This window comes from Periplaneta americana, chromosome 12, assembly GCF_040183065.1.
Source record: "Periplaneta americana isolate PAMFEO1 chromosome 12, P.americana_PAMFEO1_priV1, whole genome shotgun sequence".
Lineage (NCBI taxonomy): Eukaryota > Metazoa > Arthropoda > Insecta > Blattodea > Blattidae > Periplaneta > Periplaneta americana.
Window position 1 is genome coordinate 112560566 of NC_091128.1, and position 19253 is coordinate 112579818.

General features: G+C 35.5%; 1 protein-coding gene across 2 annotated transcripts in view; it reads left to right on the forward strand.

The window, feature by feature from the left end:
* The window catches only part of LOC138710834 (serine-rich adhesin for platelets-like), an 83098-nt gene that overhangs the window by 50266 nt on the left and 13579 nt on the right, over window positions 1-19253 (forward strand). The window contains exon 2 of one of the 2 annotated variants that reach the window (XM_069841978.1): window positions 6529-10015. In XM_069841978.1, the coding sequence (XP_069698079.1) occupies window positions 6529-9981 (3453 nt within the window). In that variant the 3' untranslated portion in view covers window positions 9982-10015. The remainder of the gene's footprint in view (window positions 1-6528; window positions 10016-19253) is intronic. The other variant, XM_069841979.1, reaches the window with a different exon arrangement.

Sequence of the window (19253 nt, forward strand, 5' to 3'; positions counted from 1 at the left end):
TAGCGGGGAACAGCTAATATTATCAATTATGAGAATAAATTTATACTTAATCTACAGTATCATTATTTTCCTCAACACTTTTCACTCGTTTCAATAAACGTGTCACCTATTGAGTAATATCGGAATTATTTCAAAGTTTGCCAATTTGTTATATCTTTGGTTATGACTTATCCTATGATTGGAAAGTTCGCTTACACGATGTGAAAATTGTAGGTCAGATATATTTGAACGCCAGTGTACACTGGCGTTCATAGGTATGAGTCTAATACATTACAGTCGCGTAACTCCGACACTTTTTTTTTTTTGCCAACACTCGATAGTTGATGCAACATTTTTGTAAATAAAATATGAGATCTATATATTATACAACAAAATATGAGATCTATGAAAGTCGTGGTAGCAAAATATTATTCAGCACACATTCAAGAATATTCTCAAAAATCATAGATCTAATACAACATTTTTAGGAAGAGTAGCAATTTTAGTAATGGAAAATGTACAAAAAGCCTAAGCCGAGAAAAATTAATTCAAAAGTTTGCTCATATTACAACAGATCCAACTCGACTGACTGGCGCGTCAGCGGTAGCTACACCGCTACTCTGGCGGTGGGCGCGCCAATCTTCACTCAGTCCAAAGCCGCCGCGGAACGATCCGGCCGAACGCACTGTAGTACACCTAGTACACCCCAAGTATTTGAAGCGTCCACTTGCTGTACTGCCTCATTTAGAATTCGCAAGTTTATCTTATTTATTTTTGTTCTTCGTCGTATTTGAATTTATCTTCATCCCATACTGCTCACAGCTGTCATTCAGCTCCAATAACATATCACTTAGTATTATCTCTTCCGCTGACAATGGATTTGTAGAGTGTATAATTATTGATTCAGGACATATAGAAATATTATTCCGCTTTGCCGTAAGATTCATAACGACATCGGCGACTTTAGCCTATGGTAAAAGAATATTCACTTAAATTTCAAGGTTGAAAGCTGTCAAAAACTTCTTGACTATCCTTCTTTAACTTTGAGATAATTAAGGTGGCATTTCTGCCCCAATGTTTTCCTAACCCATACATTTTTTGGAGAATATTTTTGTTTGTTTTTTATTGTACTTTAATTAATATGATTAATTCCACCAAGTGTTTTGCGGGCTAACGAAATGTTGACGGTATAAAGTGCAGAAAGTTATAAGTAGTTTTTATTGTGTCGCAACATGCTCGTAGTTCCCATGATTAATGAAGGAGTAACATGTGTTCCTGTCTGCACAGAGTTAATTAAGTTGTTGATATTACTAAGGCAGCGGAATAACACAGGAACTGCTTTGTGATAGTGGAGAAATACAAAGTCACATCAGAACATCTGAGCAGTATGCGGGAACAATTCACTGTCATATCTACACACGTCACAATTCTAGAAGTAGCTATGCAAAAGCAACATAACATCTCTTCAAAAGACGAATATTTGCAGATTTCAGGATTTTTACACAATTTATTTGGCAGCGGTGTGGAAAATTGCTAGATTTTAAATTTTTGAAGTTTTCAGAGACGACGGGAAGGTAAATAAAATTGTAATTACTTTTCGTTGTTGTATATAGTCTATATATTTCTTCAAATGACAGAATTTATTATGAGATCAATAGATCATTATTTCTTAGTTGACACGTCTCTTAAGTTACAGTTTCTATTGAAAGATGATAAGCTATTCACTGTAATTGTCATTTTATTTTTAATGTCCTTTTTTAACTTTTCAGACTATTCAGAAACTATTAGATGACAAAATGTGATTTAAATCCTTTGGGTGCTATTCATAGACATTTCGCAGCACGCGCTACGAGCGTACTAAGCTAGCCCCGGCTATCCACTGGTTACATGTACAGAATTCAAATCATATCCTATCGCTAACAATGGTTTATGAATACGAAAAACGCTGATCATCCACCGGAAGCCCGCGCTAAAAATGTCTATGAATACGGCCCTTAATTTTTATCCTTTCATACTATGAGGGCTGTCCAAAGACGATAAGTAGATATCATTTGATTGTAATGATTTATTTACCGTCCCCGTTTAACTACAGGGTATATTCAGAAACGGTAACCGAATTATATGGATACTCGTAAAGTAAAAAAATGGTAAAATGATAACGAAAAGTAAAATCAAATTGTTCGAAGAAAATTTGTTTCTCCTCAGGCGGTTTGTCATATTTTACAAGATTCTTCCAGATTTGGTTATACACAAGTAATTATTTGTAAATACAATTATACGTTATCATCCAATATTGTTCTATATAATATAAGCTGTTATACTGTAGGCTCTAACGTTGCTGATAGGAAATTAACGGAGAACCTAATGGAATTATGACTACAGAGAAATGTGAGAGATCTGTTTAAGGGGTTAGGTATAGCTTACAGCAGTAAAATTTTTGGAAATATATTTTTTCTCCATTACTGTATCTTGTCCAATAATGAAAATTGGTGTGTGTAAAACACTGTCCTTCTGCTTGCTTGCTTACTTACTTACTTACAAATGGCTTTTAAAGAACCCGAAGGTTCATTGCCGCCCTCACAGAAGCCCGCCATCGGTCCCTATCCTGAGCAAGATTAATCCAGTCTCTATCATCATATCCCACCTCCCTCAAATCCATTTTAATGTTATCCTCCCATCTACGTCTTGACCTCCCCAAAGGTCTTTTTCCCTCCGGTCTCCCAACTAACACTCTATATGCATTTCTGGATTTGCCCATACGTGCTACATGCCCTGCCCATCACAAACGTCTGGATTCAATGTTCCTAATTATGTCAGGTGAAGAATACAATGCGTGCAGTTCTGTGTTGTGTAACTTTCTCCATTCTCCAATACAAAATTCATTATAAATATTTATTAGAGCAACAGAAAAAGAAAACATGAGTTTATAAGAAAAGAATACTTAGTTAAAAAGTCAAGAATGGTTAAACAAAAACCTGTATTAACTATGTATTTCTTCTTAAATGCATAATTAAAATGATGTAGAATATAACATGAAGTCAATGTTCTGAAATTTGTGGGGCAAACCACAGATTTATACCTATCGCAATTGAAAGTATTTCAACAAATGTTTTTATTAATTGAATCCTAAAAATTAATGTCATCAGATGACTCAAAGGAAGTAATGTTCTCTTAAATCAAATTATAGTAATTTAGCAATTTAGAACATATGTAAGATCTGCTGATCACTGAAAAACATTTTGACATTTCTGAAATAATATTAACCATGAAGATAGCTACAAAATTTAGTTCTAATAATGCAGAGCATTTAGGTATGAATACTGTCATTAGAAGTAGGACAAAAATTAGGATAGCTGTGAAATAATGTACTAGAGTATCACTTGAACAAGATATTCAATATGGATTTTTTAAGAATTGCTTATGTGTATTTACAATTTAAAAAATAGCATAGTACGTAGTTTGGTAACGTGAATTAAACTGAAATTCTATCACCAATCGTAAATCCGTTTGTTGCTGTACAGTTTATTTTGGAAACCAAAGGGGACAATCTAAAAAGAGTTTTAAAGTTATTTCTGTAACAAGTAAATAAGATTTTAAAATATCCAAAGAATCAACAATTATGGAATTAGAAAAGGTTATTTAAGATAAAAATAAGAAATGGTCATCAATTAGAATATGTGAATGGGTTCAGTTACCTTGGTTGTACAATTTTATAGCAACAAACAAAAATGTACGTCTTCTACATAATTCATACCAAAAGCTAGTAGAAAAATAGGACGAAGATTGTACAGAAAGTAGAAACTGATATTATTTATAATTTTTGTAAGGTACTGATTATACTAATATTAATAAAATTTATGGAGGGAAAATAACACTAACCAATAAAAGGATGGGTGTATAATAATTAAATTTCAACATTGACAATGATTACTTCATATTTGATTAAATGTTTATGGAAAGAGATTTAATTATCAAATGTTGTAGATGTACAACACTGTGAAAATAGTTAACATAACCAAATGTAATTATTAGAATTCGCACACCATTTAAAATGTGTGTCTATTAATCAGGCAAAATAGAAAGATGTTCGACAAATACAATGGCGATGAAGCAACCGATTGTCTCATTTTGATTTGAAGATGCACGGGGTCTAATTGATTAATTCTTGATGGTTATGACAATTTCATAAGTTTGTTTCTATATTTTCTGCTTACATTGAAAAATGTCTGCCGTTCCTACATCTTCGGTTTGTGACGTTCTGTTCATGTTGATTCCACGAATTCAGAGACTTGAAGACGCTTCCTGTCATATGTTATTCTTTTCATCGTTTTTTAAACCTATCAATCATCTTTCTGGAAAAGAAAACTCCTCCTGTCACTAAATTCTGTCTCATTTTGCGCAGTCCCCACATGATAAAGCTTATTTTCCGAATGTGAAATGACAAGAAATGGTTCTGGCATAGATTTCCTGTCGAAAAGTTGAAATATTTACCTTTTCGTGAGATTTTACTTTTAAAAGTATTAGAGAAGTTTGACTTCCTAAACCGTGTAGTTTGTCACCAAGAATTTACAAAAAATTTCCTACAAAGTTCATCATTCCTGTATTTAGAGAAAAATGTGAGTCTAAAAATTGTTACAAAGTGTTTACTGTATAACACATTTTAAAAATACTACTTTTGGAAGGACGTGGTTAAAACATTTATTTCTGCTCCAAATAGGCCTATGTTTTCAACTTAAAACTATTGCTCTGGGTTTAATATAGTTATTCAATAAAATTGAGTTTCCTTTAACACTCTAGGGCAGTGGTTTCCTAACTTTTTGAAGGCGCGTCCCACTTTTTGGCGAGCATTTTTCGCGACCCCACTACCATACCGATACTTAACTCTATTCAAAAAATACAAATCCTGTAAAATCTAAAACTATATGATAATTTTAATCAACCAGCAAACTTCTAATATTCCAGTACCTGCAAGAGAAGAATTCGTAATATGTAAACCTATTTTCCAATTCTGTTTTGCTTCTTCCTTGCTGATATATTTTTCGAACACTTCAACAATTTGAATAGTAGTTTGCAACGCCTAGATGTTAACATAAGAGCCAGTGATAAAATCTACGGATTTATAAGGAAACTTCATTTCTGGTCGACATCACTTAACAAACAGAAATGTGATTCATTTTACTTATGGAAAAGTAGCTGCGAACGGTTTGATAGACAAATACTGAGTTTCCTTCTGCGGACTTGCAATTAAATAATTATTTTAAATAACAGTTTTTGAGTATTTTCCGGAAGAAACTCTAAACAATTACAACAGCCACAGATCGATACTGAATCCGTTTTTAGTCAGTTGCGTTCAAATACATAAATTAAAAAAAGAGAAATGTTAAAGAAAGACTCACTGAATTATGTACTGTAGTGGCAAAAAAAAAAAAAAAAAAAAAAAAAAAACCGGACCGACCCTTGTAGCTGATTTCAGAGCCTTGTTCACTCCAGAGCACGATAGACTGGTAACTAAGACTTTCGTGGTTCGAATCCTGCCTGGGAAGGAAACTTTCTTTTGTTCCTTATTCAAATTTAATCCCAATATAGAATAACAAGAGGAGAGTATACTTAATTTGTGTTCCAACTGAAAATATAAATTAAATAAACTCTGCAACAGCTTCAACAGATAGGGAGTAGTCTTCCGATGATTAGGAATGAAGAAATTTCCCCTTCACAAGGATTGGGTGCAATTCCACTGTTTTGTATTAATTGTCTCTTGTGTCATGTAACAAGTTTACCACACGAAAAGTGTGTTTCTTTCTTTTTTTGTTGGTAATTTAACGACACTGTATCATCTACTAGGTTATTTAGCGTTGATGAGATTGGTGATAGCGAGAAGATATTGACGAGTTGAGGCAGAGAATTCGCTATAGATTACCTGACATTGGCCTTACGGTTGGCGAATCAATCAAAGCGAGAATTGAACGCGCCCTCGAACGCAACTTTAGATCGGCAGAAACCGCCTTAGCCGATTGAGCTACATCGGTAGTTATCTCGTTTTCTTAAATAATGTTGTTCAAGAATTACAATAATCTTAATAATAACAGTAATAAAAAGTATATATATAGGGAAGGCAAACATGGAATTAATAATAAAATTATAAAAACTTACTTTCTCACGAAGTGCCCGTACAATAAAAAAGTGTAACTTGAAATATAATTTGAGTTACTTGTATAGAAAATTATTTTCTTTCTAATACGTACTTGTAATTCGAAAGCTGTATTCCCACGAAACTATAAAGCAAAATATTTATTATGGCTATTTGAATAACTCTTCTTTACTTAGGATGGAATAAAGAGCAACATAATGTAATAATTCTATCAAAATGGATGCCTCCATTAGTTTTCCTCGCATAACTTATAATATTTCTCTAGAGATAGGACGAAGGTGGGGAGATGTAAATCATGAAGGTGATGATGCTAATCACAATGAAGCATTATTGTTATTGTTATAATTTCATTCATACTGTACAGAAAATATGGTCTACAATCTGTCTTTTTTATTCCACAGCTTTTGTTCGCGCTGGTGTTGACATCCGCAACAACAGCGCAACAATATCCGCAACAGTACGAGGTGCACGACAACAGTGAATCACGTGATCCGTCTACAGGAGGCGCAGCCCCCTCGCAAGGACCCGACTATACTAAGTACTACGCCTCAGAAACGTCGTCCGGCGGCCAGGTCGCCGGGGCTGCAGCTCCCGAAGATTCAGGCTTCGTACGCCCCATTGATTTCTCAGCACTCTTCGGAACTGCCAACATCGGTTTCGGAGGCGAGTCAGCAGGGTCGGCTCAAGTATTCCGCCCCGCAACTACTGATGTGAACGCATTCGCTCTTCCCCTATCGAGCGCGGCGAGCGTTTTCCCAGGTCAACTAGAAGGAAGCGCTACCAAGAACACTGAGCAAGGATTCATAAGTCCCAACGTGAAGTTCCACTCATTCTTTGATGCTGCTGGATCCGCAACTGAACTCGGATTTCGACCTCAAGACTTCTTGAAACCCGCAGCTGCCAACGCTGATGACAAGCAGTCTGAAGGTAGTTCACACCCTGATTTCTATTCTCCATCACTCTCAAAGTTGAACGTGGATTATAATACTAGACCAGGGCCCCATTATTCTCGTCATTCAGTCCCCGCAGCAGCTGAACAGCGCCCAAGCAAATCTGCTTACCGTATATCTGCAGAGTCTGATGAAGATGGCTCCTCCGAATACACCCCAGCCTCTTCAAAGGATAGTTATGAAGAGAAACCTGCTTTCAAAGCGTCTCCTAGTGAAGACTATTCATTTAAACCTTCTCTAAAGGCCAAAAAGTCTGATTACTTAGAGGGTAAGTCAAGTTACCCTTCTCCTTCTGAGAAATATTTATACACACCAGTTTATAGCTCTCCAGCTCCTGATCATCCTCAGCAAAAATCTAACTATCGCGCTGCTTCAAGCGATAGTGGGAAGTCTTCATACCAACCTTCATCAGATTATTACTCTGGTAAGGCTGCCTACCGCCCATCCCCCTCCGAGCCTCAGCAGCAAAGTAAACAAAATTTCCAGTCAACAAAACCTATAGATATTTATGGACAGAAAGCATATACTCCAGCATCCAGTGAGCAGCGGGAAGGAAGACCACGCTATTCATCTCCAGTTGATTCGGATATAATATATGGAAAAGGCAAGGCTCCTCCCTATAAGGCGCTGCCCACAGAACCACATCAAGGAAAATCCAGTTATCCTGCACCATATCCAACAGATGTTTACAATGACAAATACGTGGTGAAATCTTCATCACAACCAAAATTCTACGGCAGTACAGCGATTCCATTTAGCACTGGAAGTCCTTCATCTCTTCCTTATACTAAGTCTATCCCAACAACCGGAAGCCCCAGTAACAAAGAGGAAACATATCAAGAAGAACCTGCTGGACATGGTCCTCCAGAATACACTCCATCAGGTACAGCAACTGACAAGAAGAAGTGCAAGAAGATTGATAAGAGGCTGACAGCTGATGATGTTGCGAAAGGAAGATTCCGTCGTGACGCAATGACTTGTTACCAATGCGAGGATCCTAAAACTGGCGGTACCTTCGAGAAATGCTCATACACGTCTGATCCTCAATCAAAATCTTATTTTGTTGGTCACGCTCAGAAATACAGCACAGATTCCGCCTCAAAGCCGACAACTTACCGTTATCGTAGATATTTAATAAATGATCCATTTGGGCTGAACAGCGAAGAGGAGGAATTAGTGACAGCAGAAACTAACAGTAAAATTGATCAGCATGATTTCGATTATGAGTTTGCTGCCACTGGAGATAACAATCAGAAGGGTGACTATCGCTTCGGACCTGAGTACTTTACAAGCAGCAGCAGCGACGATTTCACTGAGTATAAGCCCTCAGGAACCACAATTGACCAGAAAAACTGCAAGAAAACCCAGAAAGACTCAATGGTTTGCATGGTGTGCAAGGATCCAAAAACAGGTGGCTCTTATGAACAATGTTCCTACACTTCAGAACCCAAGAAAAATAATTACTTTGTAGCTCACGAATCATCCTTCAGCACAGGTAACAAAAAGCCTTACACAGAACGCCACAGGAGATATGACATACCTTTTGAAGATAGTTCATATGACGAACCACATTCTCGACATGTCCGACAAGAGCCCACCACAGATATTAAGAAAATTCAGCCCAAACAGAAAACTAGTGAGACCAAAGTTAGTGACAAATATGATGTTCCTTATGACTTCGCTGCTAGTAATATAGCCAGAACCCAGGCGAAGAGCGAAGGAAATGGAGGAGTTGGATTGGACCCTTTCCTATATGGAGAGCCAGAACTTTACAACCCAAAAGCTGCTGATAAGGAAACAGCAGAATCAGAACAGCAGGAAAGTTATTTTCCCGAAGGGAAGTCTTATGATGAATATTTCAGACATCTGTTCCCTGAATTGCATGAAGGAGGCAAGGGAAGTGCGAGCACTGACTCCGAGACGTACGATTACCCTTCATCAGCAGACACAAAGAGTGAACAGAAAGCCTCTCCTGGGTTTGAATATAAATCTAGTCTCCCAGAATTCTTTACTGATAATGAGCAGAAGAAAGATCTAGAGAAAGTACTAGGAGAATTCACCCAAAAGGACAGATCTTCTTGCAAGAAGGTTGTCAAGGACAAGATGACGTGTTACAAATGCGTCGACAGCAAGGGAATGCAACATGAAGAATGCATGTTTGTCGCAGCGTCCGAGCCTAAAAGTTCTCATCTCGCGTATCACGAAGTCAAGGAATACAGGTTAGTTCCGAAGCAGAATGCAAATGACGGAACCGGATCTGCTTCTTCAGCTCTTCCAGTAGCTTCTGACTCTGTTTCTTCCTCCTCCTCTGACAGTGCCAAGACTAGTGACAATCCCTCACCATCTACTGACAAAAGCACAGATGTTATAGCGACAACAGTAACCCCGAAACCAAAACGAAAATCTTTCTTCAAGAAAGTGACTACAACTACCACCACTCCTACTCCGGTAGCCGATAGCAAGTATGGGGAGACAGCTCAAGTCGAGGTCCACAAAGTTAGTCAGAAACCTTCCAAGTATTCTCAGTCTTCATCCCCTGACAAATCTGGTGTTGCTGTCAAAGTGACACGTAGATCTTCAAAATCTTCTGTACTCACTACTACTACGACCACTCTCACAACACCTGCGACGCCAGCGAAGAAGCGGAAAGTGTCGAAGAAAACTGAGAAGTCTGATTCAGAACCAGCAGCCAGTGAGGGACACGAGAAAGTCATCAAGACCAAAGTCGCTCCTCCGGAACCAGAACTCTCGGCTTCTGACTTGAGTCCTGATGGGTATTACAGCGCAGAAACGAAGACAAAATTCGACCCAGTTCTGAAAGTTACTCTACCGGAGTATATGTTGAGACGATCTGAACACGAAGCCATCTTTGACGAGGTCATGGCGTCTGGACGCCGACGTTGAGACGTCACAGAGACACAGACTGCGACCGTAACAAGTACGTGACAAACATTATATTTTCTCCAAACTAATATTTACTACATATTTCACGTTTTTATGCATGCAGTTTGAAATGACTCGAAGACTACATATTGATGGACTAACCCTATTCACTATGAAACTCTCCTTCTGTAAATAGCTTACTGATATTACTGCAGTATGAGGTGATGGTTTCTAATAGCTTGGACATGCACATTACTGTAAAGATTTCACAGTATACTTTGCTGTAAATAAGTCTTAATTTTTTAATTGTTTGGAGGTTATGAATTGTGCTGTTTCTGAATTGCGTTATTTTCGCAGTTACATTTCACAATAGATTATTGCTAACACTCGAAAATCTTTAGTCTTTATTTCATGTCCGCAATATTATGTGACAAAATCAAGAAGATTCATTTGCACTATGAGCCAATTAACGGTTTCTCTGTAAAGATATTGCAGTTGGATACTTATGTATTTTCCAGTATTTTTACTCTCCTCAAAGGGACAATGAGTTCTTCAGATTTCCTTGTCATTTTCAATTCATGTTATGGATCATTATTATCATCTTATCATCGCATCGTGTTCATTTAGTCTTTATGTTCCGAATATAAAATATTATATATACATATTTTACTTATTAAAACGTCACATATTGAAATAAAAATGAAAGTTTCGTTTGAAGTTGATAAAGAAATAATTCAGTTTTACTATTTTCATTGTGTCAGATGAATTACTGAAATCTGATCTCATATAATTTTGGCAATACAAAATTAGTATTCCTCTCTTTTGAGGAAGTAAAACTGTCATCGGCTGTTTAGTTAGCGAACTCCAGTCGAAGTATTCACAATTACTTGTCTAACTTTCTGTTTCTGCAAGAATGAATATATTGTGTTAAAAAATGCCGCGCCGTAGCATAGTGGTCTAGGCATCATACTTACGATTCGCGTTACGGAATGCGCTCTGGTTCGAGTCCTCGTTGGGGAAGAAATTTTCTCAAGAAATTTCGTCCGGTGTATGGGACCGGTGCCCAACAAGGATCGTGTTGCACTTGGGGAGTTACTGTACAATAGGTAGCGAAATCTGGTTACGAAAGCCAACTAAAACGGCTAACCACACGACACCTGCATTCTAGTTGGATGGTCGTCTACCTCTGCTTCGGCATGTGGATGTGAGACCAGCAGCCGGCTAGTCAGTCTGAGTCTTTAAAAAGGGCTGCAGCGCCATGGATTATCATGTTATTATTTATATTGTGTTTAAAAAGTTCTGTGGCACATTGCTCTCTTGTGAAGTTTTATTTTATGGTAATTAAAAAGATATTTCAAATAAACGAATAGTAAGAATGTTTTGTTAATTATTATGCCATCATAAGTTCATATTCATTTACTAATTACTATAATCGAATTTTGTAGCTGAAGTTTAAGCATATTAAGCAAATTCGATTGCCATGAGCGGAGTAAAGATATTTTTACAGAAAGTGTGGTAATGTGTTTCTTGTTTAATGTCTGTCCTATTATGTTGTCTCAAACGGTGACCTAACAGCATGTGGGTCAAAGTACAAGGAAGTTATGCATAGCAATAACAAGTGTTGTTTCAAAATTCTCACAAAAATAATGACTTAAAAGATAATAAAGCTATGTTTGAAACGAATTATAATGACAATGTAGACCGTTTAAATATATGAATGATTTATTTTAGCACTTTTAAAGCAAAAGCAAACGTTGGATGCCATTTATTTTAAATTCACATTATAGTAGATTCGTTATTCATACAAAACCGTAGGGAGAGAAATGAGATGCGTGGAATCTGTATGGATGAGTATTCTGTCCCGGAGGAGCCAAAAAGATGATTAATTTAGTTCCATAACGGTCACCAGATATTATACACTTTGCCTATGCCATTGAGTATCGTCAACTGGGCGCTTGTCATGTGATACCGTTGATCATCCTTGGTTTGATGGAATATTAGTTAAGTAGTTCTGGTAATATTCCCGAATTACAACGAGTCCTACATGATCATCTCCATCCGCCATCAAAAGTACGTACATCTTGTAACCATATATTATGAAACATGAAGAGTGAGGTGAAATAGTGGTTGTTAGTGAAATTATTTTTGTAGTGTTGAGGGAAATAGAAGAATCCTGGTAAAATTGTCACCTTCCGATCTTATCCATCGAAAATACCACTTCAGTCATCATTGGGAAAGAACCTCACTACACAACTATAAACCCTCGCTCTATCTCTGAGCTACTGGGGGTTAGAATTGCAACTTATTGACAGACTAAAACAATGTACAAATATGGATTCGGTTCATTTATGTCTAGAATATGTTTATACTCATGTTGGCAGGATCATTTCAATACATCATCTAGAAAATAAATTACAGCTTCAAGGGCTACGCAAACTTCAATTTCAAAATTGCAGTGCTCTCCATTTTAGCGAATATTTCTGTCGGGTCGAGATAAGAAATCAAATTTACAGCCTTTATTTTTTCGGGAAGATATACAATTAAATCGCTATACAATTATACTCGTATCATGAGTGGTACAAAAGTTATATCAGATACAATAAGTGATAAAACATAAATTTTGTATCATACATTTTATGAACAAAAGAAATCAGATTACAGGCAACGAATGAATTAACAAAATGCAAGGTAACGAGTCTGTAGAAATTGGTCACATTGCTCTTCATATCACAGCTGCGACAGAAAAATCACATGGAGCACCACATCATTGAGAAAGAGAAGTTCGTGATTTTCTGAATAAGATTTGACATGAACTGTTGCAGTTGTTTGAGGTTTGATAAAGATAGATGCCGATGCACAGCAACCCAGGGATATAGATGATCTCTAAACAAAAATTCTCTCAGATTTTGAAAAAAAAATACCCCGAGATGTAAGATCACTCGTGAGAGGGCTTAGAGTCACGGTCTAGAATTAAATGGTATTGTGTACACAATGGGGTCATATTGAAGTCAAATGCGGTGAAAACTCCTATCCTTGTGGAATGTATTTACAGATTATTAAAAATAAATAGGCCTAGTAACCGTTCTCATATTACAGCGTTTCTATTTTATCTCTTCCCAAACTGATCACCCTGTATATTACTGAAATTGGAAAACGTCAAATGTTCATTTGCGTTCTTACTATTCACCGGAAGCTCCTGCCACAGTTCGATCAATCATCAATAGCCCGAAGCACTGCAGTTAATGCTGACTGCGTCTTCATTACACAACACAGGATATGAACAGCTTTCATTCATTTTCCTCCATTTTATGCAGCATGGGGTTAAGTTCTTTTAATTCACGTAAGGTTTTTAATGCCACTTCATTGTATAAAGGGACGAACGGTACCTTCGCTATTAAGGAGCAATGCTGCAAGCCAGAAGGTCGCGGGTTCGATTCCCGATGAGATCATGACATTTTTTCCATTGATATAATCATTTCACCCGAACTATAACCCTGGAGTCTACTCAACCTCTAACAGAAATGAGTACCAGGGACATTTCCTTATGGGTATAGTCGGCGGTTACGTAGGACTGGCCGTATTTTCTCCATCTTGTTATAAAATTTTCGCTGTTCTTCACTCCCGCCTCTTCATTTTTTAACCGCTCAAGAATGTTAGCTCAGATCTTAGTATTAGTTTTTCATATGAAATAAGACGAAGTTTCTAATGTCTTGGTTGCCTCTCTCATGTTCGAACATTACAGGACACTAGCTGTTTGTATTAATGCCACGACATTATGGATGTTTGTACATTACGTATGTTGTCACATGTCAGTTGTGCCACTGAGCACAGCTGGTTCAGTGATTTGTGTATTATGTTTATCAGCGGGAATGAAGAAGTAGTTCGTATATCTCCTTTTGACGTCACTCAGTTCCAGAATAATCATATAATCATAGTTCTCTTGCAGCTGCATTGGTTTTAAGGTAGTACCATCGTGTTCTCATCTATTGACTAATCGAGAAAGACGACATATTGTATGAAACCTTTGATGAAAGCATTCTATTAATGCAGTATCACCACTCCGTATAATTTGGGACTCTGCCTATTATTAATTTACAGTCTTCACTCTCTCTACTTAGAGACTTCACTTTTATACTTGGTGATATCATTTTTTTTATTAATTCACGATTATCACTAGGCTTAAATATATTCAGAATCGCTTCTTATTTACTTATGAGAATATCTATTTCAACGCTGAGACTAAACTTCTTAGTAACATACACTCAACAACAAGGTTACTTGGCGAGTAAATAAATTGTATTATTAGTACATACACTTCACTATGTTTATTTGAAGAATCAGTCTCTTATAAGTACTCGAGCTTCGCTTTTCACAGAGTAAGCGTTTTCTTAATACACTATCATCTCTAGATCTAGTTGAGAATCAGATATTTATTGACATGCGAACACTACTATACTACTTTATTGTCAGTCTCATCACGGTCTTTAATTACTGTATACAGTACTTTAAGACTCAGCTATTTTTTACTATCGTCATTGTCTCTTTAGAGGCTATAAGTCATTCTATAACGATAATTACTATGTCGCCTATTAATGAATTCAAGATCATCACTCTGTCTTGTTACGGTGTCTACTGTTTATTAATTCGCTATCACTAAATGTATACTTGGAGACTCAGCTATTTCTTAATTCACAATAATGACTGTGTGTTTAGAGAAACTAGCTACTTTTCATTAATTCGCGTTCATTAAATGTATACTTGGAGACTCGGCTATTTCTTAATTCACAATAAGTGTGTTTAAAGAGAATAGCTACTTTTCATTAATTCGCTTTCATTAAATGTATATATGTAGACTCAGCTATTTCTTAATTCACGATAATGTCTGTTTGTTTAGAGAGATTATTTTTCATTAATTCGCAATTATTAAATATATGCTTGGAGACTCAGCTATTTCTTAATTCACGATCATGACTGTGTGTTTAGAGAAACTAGCTACTTTTCATTAATTCGCGTTCATTAAATATATACTTGGAGACTCAGCTATTTCTTAAATCACAATAAGTGTGTTTAAAGAGACTAGCTACTTTTCATTAATTTGCTTTCATTAAATGTATACATGTAGATTCAGCTACTTCTTAATTCACGATAATGTCTGTTTGTTTAGAGAGATTATTTTTCATTAATTCGCAATTATTAAATATATACTTGGAGACTCAGCTATTTCTTAATTCACGATCATGACGGTGTGTTTAGAGAGGCATTTTTCATTAATTCGCGATCATTATGACGTCTGCTTGAAGACCAGCTATGTATTAATTCATTATAATCACCTATTACTTCACGATCATTACTGTATCTATCTGGAGGCTTACCTATTTATTAATTCACAATACCATCATAATTGTCTTTTTGGAGATCTATTTGTATTAATTTATGTTCGTCACTATGTCTAATTACAGTGTACTTTTTGTTAATTCAGGATAAGGCTATTACAGAATCTACTCGGAATGCTTTCCTTCATATATCCACAATTATCACTATTTCTCTTTCGACGTTGCTTTTTATTTATTCATGCAAAAGCAACATCTCTACATGGCGAATAAAACTATTTATTAATACATTATCACCACTGTGTCTAACTGAAGACTCAGTATTTTATTACTAAATGAATTCCACCATGTATACTTCCATTCATAGCATTTCTGAGTGCATGATTATCACCATGTGCACACCACTTAAAGATTAAATCTTTTATTCGTACGCAATCATCATTATATCTACTTTGAATCTCGGTGTTTTATAAAGATGCGGTAATGACTGCCTACTTTGGAACTAAGTCATAATCGTAACTGCCTAGTATGAGACTCAGCCAAATATTAATACATTAATACGTGATTGAAACTCAATCTGCTTGGAGAACAAACATTTGACAATTATTATTATAGGCTATCTACTTTCAATAAATTCTTTCCATTTATTATTAATACACGATTGTCAATATGCCTGTCTGGCGACTAAGGTTATTATTAATATATTATCATTACTTTTCTACTTGAATACTCAGATTTTTATTGCTACATGAACTTCGCCATGCATATTTCGATACAGACAGTAGCTTTCATTAATACACGATTATCACTATTTCTACTACAAGGCTAAACATTTTATTAATACACGATCATCACTATGTATAATTTGAAAAATATGTATATTTTGTTAATAAATGCTCATTACTATGTCTAGCTTGAGACTGGGACTTTTATTAGTACACGATTATCACTATATGTAAATTTAAAAAAAGTAAATACATGCTCTTCATTGTCTAGTTTGAGACTGAGACTTCTATTAATGCACGATCATCACTATGTAGCCTACAATTTGAAACTCAGCTTTTTATTAATATATAATCATCACAATGTCTACTTTGAGACTAAGTCACTATATCTACTTTGAAGTCAGCGTTTCATTAATACATGATCATAACTGTGACGTTTATAACACTTGAAATTTTTTAATAGCACACGATTATCACAATATCTACTTGCAGATTCAGTCATTCAGCCATCAGTGCAAACTGTAGAGATTTAGAGATTCTGAAAATGCATGCTAGCAGAAATGTTCGACGCGAGATTCTGGTGAAATTGGTATAAATTAAATATATTATTTTCATTAATTTCCCACACTATATTGTACATTTGATAAATAATATTGTCACTATTAATACTGAAGAAACTTTTCATTAAGACAAGAAATATAATATTTTAAGGAAACTTGGTTTGACCCTACATGGATATTATTACTAGTACGCTGATGTATAAGTAGGCTATAATGCTTTAACCTGGGAATCGATTAGCTATGAACAGGAAATATAGGATTTCTGTCTTCGATGCAGGGGCGGCTCTACAATAAGAACTGCAGAGCTGTAGAACCGCCATTTAAATGGACCTGAAAAAATGAAAAATGTAAAACGTGCTTTTATGTAATCTACTTCATTGTTTCATTTATTTTTCCAATTCATTCTCCTTCGATTCGAGATTTTTACTGTCTGTAGGAGCCTTGAACTGCTCGAGAATTTTATCTGTAGTGTACTTTTCGGATCTGTGATCGGCAGTTCCTGAAGCTCAACGTAGGGTAGTCGGCAGCAGAAAACTGGTTTTCTTCACCGTCCCATAAGACTGGATTAGAGCTGCAACCGAAGCAGCTCTCTCCGAATATACAAAAGAACCGCCAACACCCTCATCTCTTTACGACCTGCGTTAGAACACATAGGCTTCTGGACTACTGTATATCATTACAGTTCCAGTTTGTTATAGTACTGTGGGTGGTGTGATGTGATTAGTCAGTGTGTCTAAGGAAATATTTTATATTAAAAATGAATTAAATGAAAACTTAATCGACAAACTCTCTTCGAAATTAAAAGAGAAATTGCATGTTAACTTAAGAAATTAAGACCTACACAAAATTTAAATATTGAAATTTCTGGAAAAAGTCGAGGAAATCATGTAACCTACTAGTCATTTTAATACCGAAATGTGCAATGGAAACGATTGGTTTTTTGCTGCGTTCATGAAAATGAGGACGTCCTACACAAAATTTAAATACTGAAATTTCTGGAAAAAGTCGAGGAAATCATGTACCTACTAGTCATTTTAATACCGAAATGTGTAATGGAAACGATTGGTTTTTTGCTGCGCTCATGAAAATGAGGACGTCCTACACAAAATTTAAATATTGAAATTTCTGGAAAAAGTCAAGGAAATCATGTACCAACTAGTCATTTTAATACCGAAATGTGTAATGGAAACGATTGGTTTATTGCTGCGCTCATGAAAACGCTTTCTCCCCCACCCGTGTATTCTGTTTAGAGGAGAAAACACATGGACAAACACCGGAGTGAAGGCTTTAGTTAATTTGACTTAGAAACTAGAAAAGCATGTGGGGGCACATCTCCACTACGTGACTAGTTGTACCAGGTGGGAAAGGTGTAGAGCACGGATGGTTGGAGTACAATTTCGGGTGCACAGTCAACTTCGAGAAGGGGCTGTAATTACACGCGTCATCCTATTTAGATGCAATAAACAGCATGCGTTTGCTAAATACACTATTTTTCATGCAGAACTGCCAACCTTTGTAACTGCGGGCCGCTTCTGCTTCGATGTGATATCCAGAACACTGTGATCCTCCAAGAACGGAAATTTCAGGAGTCTTCTGATTGAAATTCTCCAGTTAACATCCCTGTTATACTAAAAGTTATTCAGACAAGATGTTCAGTGTAGTGGATTTAGTTATTTCTATCGACCTTAGAGGATCTTTTTTCTTCGTTCTCTTGAAGATTAAAATAAAACAAACCTTCGAAATGTTATCATATTTATTCATACCAGCAATGGAGGAAGTCCAAGTTGCACCTCAACTGAATAAGCCTCATTGCTTTATCTTTTATTTACATAGAAAGTGCGACCTGTACTGTAATTGCAATTAATTGTTTGTAATTTATTTTCATTTAAAATAATATTCACAGATATGTGTATGATGAGTATTAATTGAAGTTATTCTTTTGTTTTCGTTTAACCATTGCCGCTGTTCAGAGATGAACAAGTGGTTAATAATTTTAATTGTAATTCTTTATTTAATTCTTTGTAGTATAATACATTAAGAAGGGAATGATCAGTAATTCTAATTCAAATTAATTTTAATTTCCTGTTAAGTTAAGTCCTACTACAGTTTTCACAGATGAACTATTTTTTTAACTTCTTTTGTAATATAATATACTAAGAAGGGAAAGAAAATTAATTATAATTGTAATTAATTTTAATTTTCTCTTAAGGTAAATACTACTACGGTTTTCAGAGATGAACACTTCGTTAATATTAATCAACTATTTTTTAACTTCCTTTGTAGTATAATATACTAAGAAGGGAAAGATAATTAATTATAATAGTAATTAATTTTAATTTTATCTTAAGGTAAATACTACTACGGTTTTCAGAGATGAACACTTCGTTAATATTAATGAACTATTTTTTTAACTTCCTTTGTAGTATAATCTACTATGAAGGGAAAGATAATTAATTATAATTGTAAATAATTTTAATTTTCTCTTAAGGTAAATACTACTACGGTGTTCAGAGATGAACACTTCGTTAATATTAATCAACTATTTTTTTAACTTCCTTTGTAGTATAATATACTATGAAGGGAAAGATAATTAATTATAATTGTAATTAATTTTAATTTTCTCCTAAGGTAAATATTACTATGGTTTTCAGAGATGAACACTTCGTTAATATTAATCA